Here is a 14,818-nt window from a genome sequence, read left to right as displayed (position 1 = left end):
GGATAGCTTCATCGAAATTTCTATTGAATATGTAATGGACTATTCTGAGAACTTCTCAAATTGTTCCTGAAGATAATGAATCTGCCTTGAAGTTCTTTTGTAGTTTGAGAAACTCACAATACTACTCATCAAATTCTTAAACTTCCCTGAACTTTTTAGGACTTCCTAAAGTTTCCTTAATTTTTCTAACGATCATGAATCTCTTCTAAAGGTTTAACAATTCGCTGAAGTTCACTAAACTTCTTTAAACTTTATGTGACTTCTCTAATGTTAGCGGAACTGCTCTGAGGTACTCTGTTCTTTTCAGAAATTCTCAAAACTGCTCTAACGTTTTTGCAGTTCTCATGAAGCATGCGCTGAATTTAATTGAACCATCCTAAAAATTTTTAAGCTTTAGTGAACTTCTGAACTTATACGAAGACCTCAATTAAATTTTAAACGGCTCTGAAGTTATCTGAAAAGCTGGGAACTGCTTTAAATTTCCCACTAATTTTCTGAAACTAATGGAACTGACCTCTCTCTGAAATTCCTCCCATTTTCGGAGCTTACTAAACTTCTTTCAAATGCTCCCGCATTTTACTAATGTTCCTGAAGTTCGCGGATCTCCCCCTTAAGCTCCATAGATTTCTATGAAGTTCTCGAAATGTTTCTGGAGACCACTGTCCTTCTGTGAAGTTTTCGAAGTTTTTTTTTTTTAATTTCTGGAACTTTTATGCTCCCGCAATTTTCATGGAATTAGAACGAAATAATTAATAAAGTTTTATGATTTTCACTGAAGTTCATGAAACTTCAATTAAATTATCGACACAAATTTAAAACTTCTTCAATAGTCTAGACTTTCCTGGTGTTATTAAAACTACCTAAACGATTATTGAGTTTCTTTAAAGTTCTCTAGACAGCCCTGAATTGATCAGTCTATTTTAAGAAGCCGCAACTTTCCTGAAATTAATTGATTTGCCTTGAAGTTTCGATAATTTTCCTTAAGTATTCTACCATTAAAAACACTCACTTATTTTCCCTGTACTTATCTATGCTTACCTGAAGTTCGCTAAATATGTTTAATAATCCGGCAAATTTTCTGATACATATATATTCAAAATTCCCAGACGTTGTTGGATCAATCATAGAATTCTTGGAATACCCCATAATTCCACGGAATTCCTTGTAAGTCGCTGCAAACTTGCTTAAGTTAATGGGATTTGATCGTCCTCGAAGTACTCGGAACTTCACTGAATATCATGAAACTATCTAAATTCTAATTTCTCTGGAATTTCTTTAAGATTTTTATCGCTGCTGGCTAAAAGTTCTCGCATTTTTTTATAAATTAATGGAACTTTGTTGATATTATCTTATCAACATAGCTAAATTTAAACCTTTAAAATACTCTCACGTTTTCCGGATGTTCATATAATTTTTATCACGTTCCAGAAGTTCCATCAGAGCTTTGCTGAAGTTTCCGGAACTTCTTTAAGGTTTCTACAATTTTCTTGAAATTATTTGAACTGCCCTTTGATTCTCTGTTCTCTCCTCATGTTCTCGAAGCTTCCCTAAAGCTCTCAATTCTATTGAAGATAAATTTCCCTGAAATCCTTTGAACTTCTGTGAAGTTCCTGAAATATTTCTGAAGTTTTCATAAATTCTTTGATGGTCTCTGTACTTCCCTAAAATTCTCAGAACATCTTAAAGGTTCTAAATTTTTTCTAAATTTACGATTATATATCTTTAAACTGCTGCAAAAAGTCTGAACTAAAGTCACGGGAACTGCTCTTAAGATCTGAAATTAGTGACTGATTACAAGAAACAGTGACTTTAGTGACTTGACCTTAAAAAAAGAAACTTTTTAGTGACTGCCTTGAAAAAAGTGGCCAAGTCACTAAAAAGTGACTCGCTACCAGCCCTGCAAATGGCAAAATTAATCTTTGAATTATTTGGATGATACTTCGATAACGTCGTAAGCACATAAACACTTTTTTTAGGAAAATTTGAGCTATCATTCTCAGTTCTCTTGGTAATTACTAAATTATAAAATGTACTAATCAACTTGCCCCTATAACCCTATTTGTACCTTTTCGTGACACACATGATTATTTGGTATTGAAAAACTATGGAGTAAAATGATGAGATTTATTTTAAAAATAAAAGAAATGCATACAACGGTTAACCTTAAATAACTATTATTCCGATGCAGGTTGTTTGGTCGGAAGACCAACTAAAAATGATGTTTCGTCTTCTCCAATAACAGGTTCGACAACTGCCAACAGAGAGGCTTTTCTATCTACTTCAATTCCACTAAAGGACCTTTGCCAGAGTACGTTAGCTTCAGTAGAGAACGTATCATTTTCGATCAGCTGGAGTTGTTTCTTGGAAAACAGTTTGCAGTATTTAATTTAACTTCTTTTTTGAAAAACCAATTTTCTCATGATGTCCTCTTATAGATTTCCTAACATGATAAAAAGGGAGTAAAAAAACTTTGTAACTAGATGAGGTCCCTTCTGGACCCCACACTATCTTTTCAGAGACGAACCACCCAACGGCTGAAAGTCTCTATAATAAAGAAATCAATCAATCAATCAATTTGTTGATGAATGTGCGACTGATTTGATTTTTTTTTAGTAATTATGAGTTACTCATAATAACTTACTGTAAAAATATTAACTTTGACTACAGCTGGCTTGCCCCTTGCTTTGTATATACAATAGACTGACTAGAAAATAGTGACCTAGCCACTAAAAAATGACCTGCTACCAGCTCTGAGCCCCAAAGAGCCCAAATAGCTATCGAACTTGAATGGGAGCATGATTTTTCTTAACAGACATCAAAATCAAAGTAGTAAATCAATATTTTCCAATAATTTTTGCCAAATTGTTTTCCAAATTGACTACGTTTGGCTAGTTTGGTACTTCGAACGGATAGACACGATTGTTTTCCAAAATGGGTCCTGCCATCGTTATCAAGTAGCAAAACAGACGAACAGGAGCATTTGGCATTTTGATTTGCTTTCCATAACGACCAATCGAAGATGGTAGCCGTTGCTTACATTTACGATAACGTTTTTTTTTTGTATAATTCCACAACTTTTCCGACATGGTTTTCGGTGCGATATTACAAAATATATGTTTTACCACTCTGTCCCCACACTTACCACATCATTCTAGCAGCAATCTTGACTTTCTTGTTTCTCACAGAAATGGAAGGTAAAAAATTCCAGCTCCGTTTCCGAGTGTTATTGCTTCCGTCCGCTGAGCCAGCACTTTCTACGCGGCGACAATAGTTGTATCCAAAATAATATACCCTAGGTACTCGGTATATGCCGCTCACCACTGTCTTCTATCCGCGTTTATTGTTACTCTCTACGTTTCGCTTTAATTTATTATTATTTGCTTCTTTCTTTACGTTCTCCTGCGCTGTACGTCGCAGTTTCTTCTTGTTTCACAGTAACTTCACTCGTTGGACAACGAATTTTTCATGTATTAATGGTGGCAGTTTTTGACAGCGCTGCGTCTTTCTTCTTCTTGGTTGCTCTCTTCCAGTCTCTCTCTCTGTTGATTGTTGTTGTTTTTTGTTGTCGACCGACCCTTCCCTAGCAATCCATGAAAAAGGGATGTTGTTGTTGTTGTTGTCACCGTTGTTGTGAGAGACCACGGAGGTTTTTGCAGAAAGAGAGACAAACGACGACGACGACTACTGTGAGAGTGCTTCTCAGGGCGGAGGCCGGATTTTGCCACCGTTGTTCAGTTGAGGGAGGATTTTTGCTCCTTTTTGGTTCGAATGGTTGTTGAATCGACGAGTACTACAATCCCTTTGTGTAAATGTTATGCCCTCGATAGTGTGCGGTATAATATTGGTGTACTCTCTCTACAACAGGCGTTGTTAGCTTAGCACGAAACGAACGGAACGGAGCAAAGAAGATAATGTACAGACGATGCAATTTTCCCTTCTGGCCGCTTGCTACGGCTGGAAGATGGTGAGATTGTGTTGGTGCTGGTTCTGCTTGCGCTGCTGCTGCTGTTGGTCTCTGGATGATGATGGAAAAATGGAAGATACGTTTTTTTTGCGATTTTCTCGAGCTAAATCTCGACGAGTTGGAAGGAGGATGAGAGAGTTCGGGACACGGCGATGACGATGGGAGGATTCTCCGGAAATATTTCAACACTGCACTCTAGACACAACGGTGATGGTTCCGGTTTGATGGGCTTATTTTTCCATCTGTCAGCACACCCACTCTTCAAAAGGGCTCACCACTTTTTCTTCTTCTAGCTTCTTCAAATTCACTTCCTGCTTCTTTCCCAGGGGAGCACGCAACACTAATAAATTTTCATCGGTTTAGCACTACATCACAATCGCACAAACAGAGGCCTGAATTAAATTTTCTTCACACACACCTCCCCCACGGTTAAAAATCATCGATGGCTGTTTTCCCAGCTTACAGACCTCAGAAACACTCCCGATTTTTTTTTTCCGGGAGGCCCCCTCTCTCTCAATCCTGACCTGACTAGCAATTATATCGAAATTAAGGCTGCGGTCGAAAATCGAGCAATTTTTCACACATGACGACTTGTCGCCGTTTTTTGCTGCTGCTGCTTCCTTCTCCCTTCCTTCATTGACCTCTTCCAGTGCCAGAAGCGACAGACACAGGAGATCCCGCAAAGAATAATTTCTGCTTCGTTTTCTTCCACACCTTATTCCGCACCGCGGCAGCAATCGCACTCTTGTATTCTTTTTTCAACGAGCAAAAAAAAAAAAGTTATCACCAAGGCAGGCAGGAAAAATCGAAACCCGTCCGAGTCGCAGCCCGAAAATCCGAAACTCCGTCCTACAATATACTAGAAGTAGGCGACGGACGACAGCAGACTATTCGCGGTCTGCCCCACCAATCTTTCAGAGAACCGTCGCGCAATCGTAACCCGTTCCACGGTGAGAAAAACGATCCGTCTTCCGATTTCCAACAACGCCCCGAATGCGACTCGCAAACAATAGAACACACACGATACCGTTTTTTTTTCTTCCTCCTAGCACTCAAACTTCTTCCAGGTTGTCGCCATGTTTTGGATTTGGATGATGAACAATCTGAACTACACTGACTGACTGACTGAACTCCACACAGGAAGAGCTGCTGGCTGCGCGACGACGACACGGGTCTCCGCTCCGGTCGAAGAAAAGAACCACGAACGAATAGCAAACAACACAAACCTCTGGCTTTGGCTCGCTTGCACCGAAACACGAACACGAGCGAATGAATGAAAGAATGAATACCTACGTTCGAATGAACGGGATCAATGAAGTCCGAGAGTGTAGTGGTGTTCCATCATTTTGGAGCGACAGCAGTGCACTGTTTTGTCGTGTGTTGATGACGAGATCGATGATCCATGAGTGTATGTGTGTGCGTGTGCAACTCCCTCAACATCGCTTCCAGCCAGCGTTGCCAATATTTTTTTTTTTTAAACTGGAAGAATGCTAAAAAAAAACTGGAAAAAACTGGATTCTAAAAATAACTAAAAAACAGCAGTATGAATCTTATCCTTTTGTAATAAATCTGAAATTAGATGTATTAATTTGAGTAAATGATGTCTCTTCCTCATACCCCCGTAAAATTTATCATTTCTTGATGAACATTTCAATAGGTCCTATCTGATTTGATCGACTTGCTCTATTGATAATAATTCAGTTGCAAGAATATTCCCAGCTGTGTTTGTCGTTTTGGGCGCTTTGAAATAACCTCATGCAAACACAAAGTATGTGGCGAAAATAACACTAAATGTGCTTGCATAGCCGTGGTTATCAAAAGAGAAACTCGATAAAGAGAATCAATCAATTCAGATAGGACCAATTGAAATTTTCATCTAGATTTCATGGAATAATGCTAATTTATTGACACTAAATGTAATTTAATTCGTCAGCAAAAACGTTATTTTCTGATTCATTGGAAACAAATCGCGCCGAAAACGTCACAGAAATCGTTTAATTGCTGGGACGGTTTTGACGCGTTTTGTCTTCAATTAAACAGACAATCTGATCGTGTAAATTCGCTGAAGTGTTCTGTTTTTATTGTTTTAACGCATACGATGGAAATTGGGGCCATATGACGAATACTGAATACTGTAAATGAGCAAATGTTGATGTACTCAGAAAAGATAAAAATTGAGGCAGTTTTGACTTGATAGCCAACAAAATGGAAAAATGAGTGTTTAGTATACTAAAGTAGCAGAAAGTTTTACTTCTTTCGTTGGCGAATCATACGTATGTAAAATGAAAACTTCTTTTGTAAACAAAAATATTTATTTGTAACAATTAAACAAAACTTAACAGTTAAAAGTCATTAATTCTCTTTGTTTTCTTTCTCCCTGCCGTCCTTTCTGGTTGCTTCATACATATTATAATTGTATTTGGCCCTCACATTCTGTTTAATATTAACAGACCCCGATTTGTCACTATTGAAACTAACGTAGTTTTTTGTAGCCAAAATACCTTTCATTGTGCTTGTACCCAGCCTGTTCCGAATTTTGGTTTTATTTATATTGTAAGTTGAAAAAACTCTTTCAACCGTGGCTGATGAATGGGGCAATATCAATAATCTGGGGATTAATTCTCGTAAATTTGGGAATGCATATGAATCATCATATATTTTAAAGACAAAATCTTGCCCCAGAATAATATAGCATCCTTCTCCTGACCTAAATCTTCAAAATCTATGTTCCTCAGTTCCCGGAACTCATCATCCGTATCTTGATATTTGGAAGGATGTACAATATTTGGAATGCTGCGAATCAAGGGCAAAATGGTGGAATGTTTTCCATCCAGCACATTTTTTGGATCAAGAATTGACATATTGCTGATCAACGGATGATTGAAATCAAATCTTTTTAAAATCTGATGAGACAAGGTAATATAGAACCGTATAATATTTGTTCTGAACTCATTCAAATCATTGCTATTGATTTTGTTCTCTTTTACATATTCTTCAATCAAAAGTGCTGCTGCAGCTCCTACATAAACCTGATTTAAATCAACATAGTTTTTTTGATCGAACTCCACATCATTCAAATTTTGAAGCGATTTCATATAATCTGATCGAAAGTAATTATCCAAAACCGTTTTAAAAAGCCGCGTAATAGTCGAATGTAAAACATGCAATTCGGACGTTTCACTTTGAAACAGTTTGTTAATTTTGTTCACTAGATTCAAAGCATACGTTAAGAAAGTAAGATAAAGATTCGTGCAAGGATTGTTTAGTCCATCAAAAATGGTCTTAACACGGTTTTTTTCTACTTGATCCACATTCTGTACAAACCCGAAGTAAATCCTTAATGCTTCGTAGCGCTCCAACACCCGTTTCACCACGCTTTCAAGGGAAAGCCAACGAGTTGCGGACGGGTGGAGCATCTTAAGGGGCTTTAACTCCAGCAGCGTCTGTATGTCTTTAAATTTACTGTTTCGTAGTGGACTGCAACTTAGGTACGAATAAATATCCTTACAGAGTTGTTCAACTTCGTCAGGGATGTGTTTGCATGAATAAGCAGCGCACAGTGCCATACTATGACAAACACATTTAAGGATAAATAAAGAAGGACAGTCTTTATTAAGCAGTGCTCCAAGAGACTTCACTGGTCCGGTCATGTTTAACGCACCGTCCGCAGCGTAACCTAACAAGTTCTGGCGATATGGTATCCCTGCTCTTTCAAAAGAGGAAACAACTTCCTCGTACAGGGTTCGCGAGTCAGTCTCTGTCACTTCGATCACATCGTAAAAGCAATCTCGAACTTGTAGGGCGTCTTGTTTCCAAAAGAAAGTCCGTGCAACTAGAACCAATGATTTTTTTGTCGACACGTCGGTAGACTCGTCCGCAATAAGGCTAAATGGATGATGTTTCAAGTGCTCGCTCAGATCTTCTAGTTGACCCTCTCCCAGCACATTTGTAATTATAGATGTTGCTTTTGTGCGGCCTAATCGTATAGTTCTAGCGATTTCGGAATCTGGACAAATTATAGGCAAGCATGCAGCAAATGCCTTAATATCCGACGCAGATTTATTGTTTGCTGCAGCCCAAGCGCATAGTTGTAGCTCTGAGTTGCGAGCTTTGCTATTTAACTCACCGCCCGTGTAATGCTTCATGCTTTTGGATACAATTTTTACTTCCTTTGCTTTCTGTAGATGCTTTTTGCGCTCGCTATGCTTATGAAAATCAATTATTCCTGCCCAGCACTTAATATCAACGTCGCAGATAGTGCAATGACCAGCATGATTGTCCGAGGATGATGCAATCAGCCATGGAAGTTTAAATTCCCATTCCTTGGAGTATTTTTGACCAGCTTTCTTTGGATTTTTCGACGATTTCACGACAGTCACCTACGATAATTAAATAAATGGCTTGTTATAAAATAAAGTAAAAATTGCAGGATTATTTTACCAGTTCTGACTCATCGTTGCAGTCGCTATCATCAGCGCTAATATAATCGACCGTCTCCTTTTGATCGTGCTGAAAATCCTTTGTGATATCTATCGAAATTTTGTTAACTGATTGATTCGTCAGTAACGCCTCAGTTCTAGTTAGCGATCGAGAGCAACCAGCTATATTTTTAAAGTCATCACGAGACCTGAATGCATCCTGAGAACCATTTTCATCCCCTATTAAAAAGTGCGCAAACATTAGCTGTTGAATTATTTGACCAAAAAATGTTAAGTATACCATTTCTGCTGGTACCGTTATTTAGTTCGTCGAATTTCCATGCACAACCCTCTTCTGTGAACTGTGAAGGCTGGTCAGTTGATTGTTTCTCTGGTAGAAAATTGCTTGGGTGTTGATTACCAGTGGTTGGAACCCTTCGAGAAAATCCAGAGTGTTTTTCATCGTCATCATGTTGTCGAGATGTTATGTCATTATTACGAGACTCATTATTAGCTTCTTCAGCTTTTTTCACATCATCATCACGTTCACGAGAGCTTGTATGGTTGTCCTGAGACTCGGCTCCTAAAAATATAATAAACACGCAAAAATGATTAGCAATCGATGCTTTTTGAACAGGCATTTTCTTTTTTGAAGAATGACTACAAATGCGGAGTTAATGAGAACTAAGCCAGGCAGAGCACAAGATAGACTAAGAGCTCTTTTACCAGCTGATGTTCTAATTCATAATAATTGCAGTTGCAATTATTGTTTGCAAAGAGCAAATTGCCTATCATCATATTACTACTCAATTATGCATTAGGGAAAGCTGATAACATACCGAAGATTTTGAAGTATTTAAGTAAATTTCCTGCATTCGGAACTGCTTTTCGTTTCGGCATTTTTCACAAAATACCGCCAAATTTGACAAACAGGATAGGTTCACAAAAAGCCAATGTAGACGTCCTTGAAAATGAAATTCGTGGAATTCACATTCAGTACTGAAATGATTATAAAAAGAGATTAATGATATAATGGACATTTTTTGTAGCCTAAATCAACAACAATGGTGACAAAGGAGGGAAATATTCAAAACATGGGTTGGCTTAAAAAAAGGCCAGACATGAATCGGATCGTTAAAGCGGGATTAGTTTGAATCAAATATTTTTATAAACTCGTATTGCACAACACCATTGCATAAATTCATAAGTTATTTGACTCAAAAATTGGAAAATGATACATTACTTCAGTTATGTTCGGATTTACTTCGGCAAATGCCGGAAACATTCCAACACTCCAGAAATTACGATTCATGGGAATGCAAAACCACTTAAACAAGCACGGATTCAGAAGAAACATATTGATAAACCTTAGATAAATCACTTCAAAATGCTTTGGAATAACTGTCGAATCGCTTAATAAATATCAGAAAATCGACACATCAAATGCAAATAGAGAATGGCACCTTCACAGCAAAAAAAGTTGTTGAATATTACATCGAAACTGCTGCAACCAGGTCAATCCATCGGTTGTGTAATATCACATTGTACGATGTACATCGATTTTGCGAACAAAATTACATCCATTGATGTAATATTGTATCTGCTTTTTGCTATTACATCACTATTTCATACATCAGCTTGAATTACGTTGATCGATATTACATTTTTTTTTTGCTGTGTTGCATAGAGCTTTTTGACGTTTAATCGGCGCACACTACTACACCATTTAAATCGAACGAGTGCGAGCAAGAGGGAAACAGATTAGTGGGAAAACAAACCGCCGATTCATCCATGCGTGCTAGATAGAGAAAGACGATTTAACGTCAAAAAGGTCTATAGCACAGCATAAGCCACCGAACAAAGAAAAACCTCGAGAAAAACTGCATCTCTTTCTATGCAAAACGCGGGTCACATGACAAAAAGAGATAGCCATACAGCCACCATCTTCACCACTCACTGTCATTATCAAGATAAATATAAGCGAAGGGAAGTTAAGGAGGCTTAGAGGGGATAGGAATCATGCTTTTGCATTCTAAAAGGAAATACATCAATCAATGGGTAAAACAACCAGTTCTATACACGGGGCTATGTAAAAACTGGATAAAACTGGACAATAATTGAAAAAACTGGAAGATTTTAAGATTTAACTGTTTGACTGGATGTTGTAAAAAAAACTGGAAGAATCCAGTTTAAACTGGAATATTGACATCACTGCTTCCAGCTCGCAAGCCAGAGCAGCTGTCATCGCGCGGACCGAACAAAAGAATGATTATCTTGATGCGTACATTTTCGACGAAAAGTTCATTCATGATGTGTTCGAGTCTTTCATCGATCGGTTAGGGTTAGGGCTGTGCACAAAGTTGATAATCGATTTCTCTTTCGTGATTAATACCCCGTTCACATTACAGCGTATATCACGTGATATACGGTGTCTTGCAATGAGCACTCATACATCTAGTTTTCACTGGAAATCCTATGTATGAGTGTTCATTGCAAGACAGCCTATATTACGTGATATAGGCTGTAATGTGAACGGGGTATAATACCCTGGACAGACTATGGCTTATATCATGTAATATAAGCTATCTTGCAATGAGCACTCATACATCTAGTTTTCACTGGAAATCCTATGTATGAGTGCTCATTGCAAGACAGCCTATATTACATGATATAAGCCATAGTCTGTCCAGGGTATAACGGATTAACGCGACTGCAAATCGACAGTGAGCATTCATAAGGGCCTAACTGCGATGATCGATTATCTAATTCGATTTTCTCTTTAATTGGATCAATCACGCAGGAAAATGTACAGTCGAAACAAAAATATTTGAGGTAAATTTAATACCCCGTTCACATTACAGCCTATATTGCGTAATATAGGCTGTCTTGCAATGAGCACTCATACATAGGATTTTCAGGGAAAACAAGATGTATATCACGTGATATACGCTGTAATGTGAACGGGGTATAAACGTAAACTCAGTTTGTTCTGGTCACAAACATAAACTAGGTTGATTTCAAACGTATTGCATGTTTTTATCCATTGATAATAATTTTTCATTTTCATTTTCATTTTCAAGCACAGAAGGGGGTCATAGGGCCAAGTCACCAGCGAAAAATCGCTGTCCATACTGCACCAGGGTAGAGGTATAGATTTGGCATCACAGAATAATAACCACAGGGGTCAAATGAATCCTGTTTACGATACCGGATAGTAAGGAAAGCTGTTGAATATAGGGGATAGTCAGAGTAACAGCAATAATAGTGAAAGTTAGGAAAATAAGCAGGTAGAGATGGTTGATTTGCAATGGCTATCGACTAGTCTCTGTTATATGGCCTACCGTATCAGATTCAAATTTAATGTCGTTTAATATTGCGCTTATTACTTTTATCTTTATTCTAAGCAATCTCCTTTCATACTTGTTTGTTTTAAAGTGAACTGGATGAAATGATTGTTTTATCAAAATTATGTTAAAGTTAACTACTATTCATATTTGCTAATTAATACCTAAATGTAATTTTTGATTTTATGAAGATAAGTTGCTCAGAATAGCAGCCTGTAATTCCGTACCAGAATCCGCCTCCAATTTAATGTCTTTTGTGGATTCGTAGTAGCAAAGTTGTGCTAAAAGTTAAATAGTTACCTAAAAATACAACCTAAATCGTTCACAATCAGAGCCGGGCCACTGATGAAAACCAAAACTACAACCCTGAAAAAATGAATCGATATTTTCGAAGGCGAACACAACCTATTCTTGCTAGTGATTCTGTCCAATTGTTAGGTATCCAAATTATAGTCATTCGTAAATTTATTATTGAATATATGGATGAATTATCTATTATTGAATAACTATTATTTACGATAATTACATGAAAGAAATAACATATAAACTACAAACAAAACGTGACTACTAAAATCTCAAAAAGATATTCTCACAAGTATATTTCACGCAACCAGGAATCTCAAAACCATTAGACGCTATAATGATAGGGTTTTTATCCATTGATAATAATGTTAAAACAAAAATAATTTTAAGTTTCTATACAGAGCTGGAAAAAGGGCCTATCTGCTTTGATCGATTCTCTTAATCGACTTTCTCTTTTGATAACCACAGCTATGCAAACAGTTTTCGTGCTATTTTTGCCACATAGCATGATAAAGGAGGTTGTTATCTATCGTGCAAATCGTTAAATATAACAGGGAATGTTGTTGCAGCTGAGTTATTAACGAAAGAGAACGTCGGTGAAGAGAATCGATCAAAGCAGATAGGCCCTTTTTCCAGCTTTATTCAGGTTTGTTTAAAAAATATTCGTGTTGAAAATAAACGTTAATATTTGTTTTTTTTTTTTCCTTTGGTTTGTTTTTTCCGTCGATCTTGTTTTCCGTGCTGAGCACCAATGCTACCGACGTGCCAGGAAGGCAGCTCCCACACCTGGACCCTACCTATCGACCCATCTTTTCATGAACCGGTGATCAACGGCTTTACTTCCCATCCGAAGGAAGGCGTGATCATAGATGTTATGCCTCAGAACATCCCGGCGGTACCGACTGGGATTGAACCCAGGCCTGCTGGGGTGAGAGGTAATCACGCTTACCACTACACCACCGGCACCGTTTAAACGTGAATATAAAATACAAAAAAAAAACGCATACCAGAATATAAAATTACCTTGTGATATACGCTGTCTTGCAATGAGCACTCATACATCTAGTTTTCACTGGAAACCCTATGTATGAGTGCTCATTGCAAGACAGCCTATATAACGTGATATAGGTTGTAATGTGAACGGGGTATAACACTCCAAAAACACAGTTCAACACACTCCAAACACACTTCCACCAGAATTTTCTATTAATTCTGGCACCACTTCCATGACTGTTTACATTCGATCAAGTATTCGATTGTTATGTTTATAAACAGTAGCTTTGCATCTACGACGAATGTGTTACTCTTTACTCTTATTGGCAAATAGCAACTGATATGCGTAAAACATGATGGATTTTTCCTTACCTTTTCACTCAACTGAAAAATCCTGAAACTGTTTCTTCTGCTCCAGACCGAGCTCCAGACTTAATTATTTACAATAAAATTATAAAACTAGCAAGCTGAACCTGAGACTGAATTATTTTACACCAGCAGAACAAAACCCGTCCGTCCATCCGTCTTGTTTTTTTTAGAAATGGATGAGGTAAGCTTTTATTCAGCTTTTTTGAAAATAAATTAAACACACAAAAATTTTCCAGGATTATTTCTGGATGAAAATCGAACCAGTGTATGGTAACGTAAGTCTTCACATCAAGTCTATACTGCAGCTATCGAACCTGGTCAGCATGTCATTAGTAAGGCTGACCAGGGAAGAAATATTGCTCATTCAGAGAGATATGAGAGATCGCACAGGACGTGGCAGAGAAGACAGCCATTGGTGGACCATCTCTCGAAAGCTTGTATGGGAGATACGCGGATCGACCACATGAGTTTAGTTTCATGGAGGGAGAGATCCTGTGCATTCTGGATCTTGCGGATATTGTGCGAACAAATGGCATTAAGCCGTTTTTGAAAGCACGTAAAAAAGCGCGAATCAGGGCGCGAATGCATCTTGGGTCCGCCGAGGAACAAGATGACGAATTTGATGGCCACAATAAAAAACTCCGAATGAAGATTGAAGCCCATTTCGCCAATCCGTAAGGGGGGGGGAATTAAAATGATTTAGAATGCACTACTTGTACCAAGCTTGTACAAAAGAGGTATTTTGACCGACTTCAGTAATGTGACACTTCGACAGTGAGCATTCATAAGGGCGAATACGCGATGATCGATTCTCTTCATCGATTTTCTCTTTGCATTGCTACTGCTAAGCGAAACAATTTTCAAGAATTTGTTCAATGTAGAGCAGTAACAAGATGTATTGGCTATCAAAAGCAACAGCAAACGCACCGAGAAACGTTAAATCTAGCGAGTTATTAACAAAAGAGAAAATCGACGAAGAGAATCGATCATCGCATATACGCCCTTATGCATGCTCACTGTTGACTTGGTCCTGATCATCCTAAAATCCAAGCTAATGTAGTTGCAACCTTTGAATTAAAATTTTAATTTTCTGTTTCGTAGGAAATATCACTTCGATCACCAATACTTCATGTCAAACTTGATGATTGCTGTGCACCGTTGCCAGGAACAATACCGAGCGGAAATTACTTGTGCGGAAGGTATGAATAATATTTAACCACAGACAAACAGACGTAACTCTTCATTTTATATCATCGTTCATGCATTTAACGATTGATTTGAATATTATCATTTGAGCGAACTGTTCACCGGTACAATGTTTTCAAGTAAAACTTATTCAAAGAGTTACATCTGTTTGTCTGTACTTACCTTACCAATCAGGCTAAGGCCTTGTTGTCCTCTGCTGTCCGAAGAAGTCGTCTCCACTC

The 14,818-nt window shown here is 37.8% G+C and overlaps 1 protein-coding gene across 5 annotated transcripts in view; it reads right to left on the bottom strand.

The window, feature by feature from the left end:
* ena (enabled) overlaps positions 1–5,183 on the bottom strand; it is a 101,976-nt gene extending 96,793 nt beyond the window's left edge. For 4 of the 5 annotated variants that reach the window (XM_065231504.1, XM_065231506.1, XM_065231507.1 and 1 more), the window contains exon 1: positions 3,143–5,182. In XM_065231504.1, the coding sequence (XP_065087576.1) occupies positions 3,143–3,150 (8 nt within the window). In that variant the 5' untranslated portion in view covers positions 3,151–5,182. Of the gene's footprint in view, positions 1–3,142 lie in introns of all 5 variants that reach the window. The other variant, XM_065231505.1, reaches the window with a different exon arrangement.
* Between the last annotated feature and the right edge of the window lie 9,635 nt (positions 5,184–14,818).

The sequence above is a fragment of the Ochlerotatus camptorhynchus genome, unplaced genomic scaffold (assembly GCF_037179485.1).
Source record: "Ochlerotatus camptorhynchus isolate MF236.1 unplaced genomic scaffold, CSIRO-AGI_Acam_v1.1 ptg000357l, whole genome shotgun sequence".
In the NCBI taxonomy this organism is placed as follows: Eukaryota; Metazoa; Arthropoda; class Insecta; order Diptera; family Culicidae; genus Ochlerotatus; species Ochlerotatus camptorhynchus.
The sequence above is the reverse complement of the archived record's forward strand: the minus strand, read 5'-3'. Positions and strand labels throughout refer to the sequence as shown.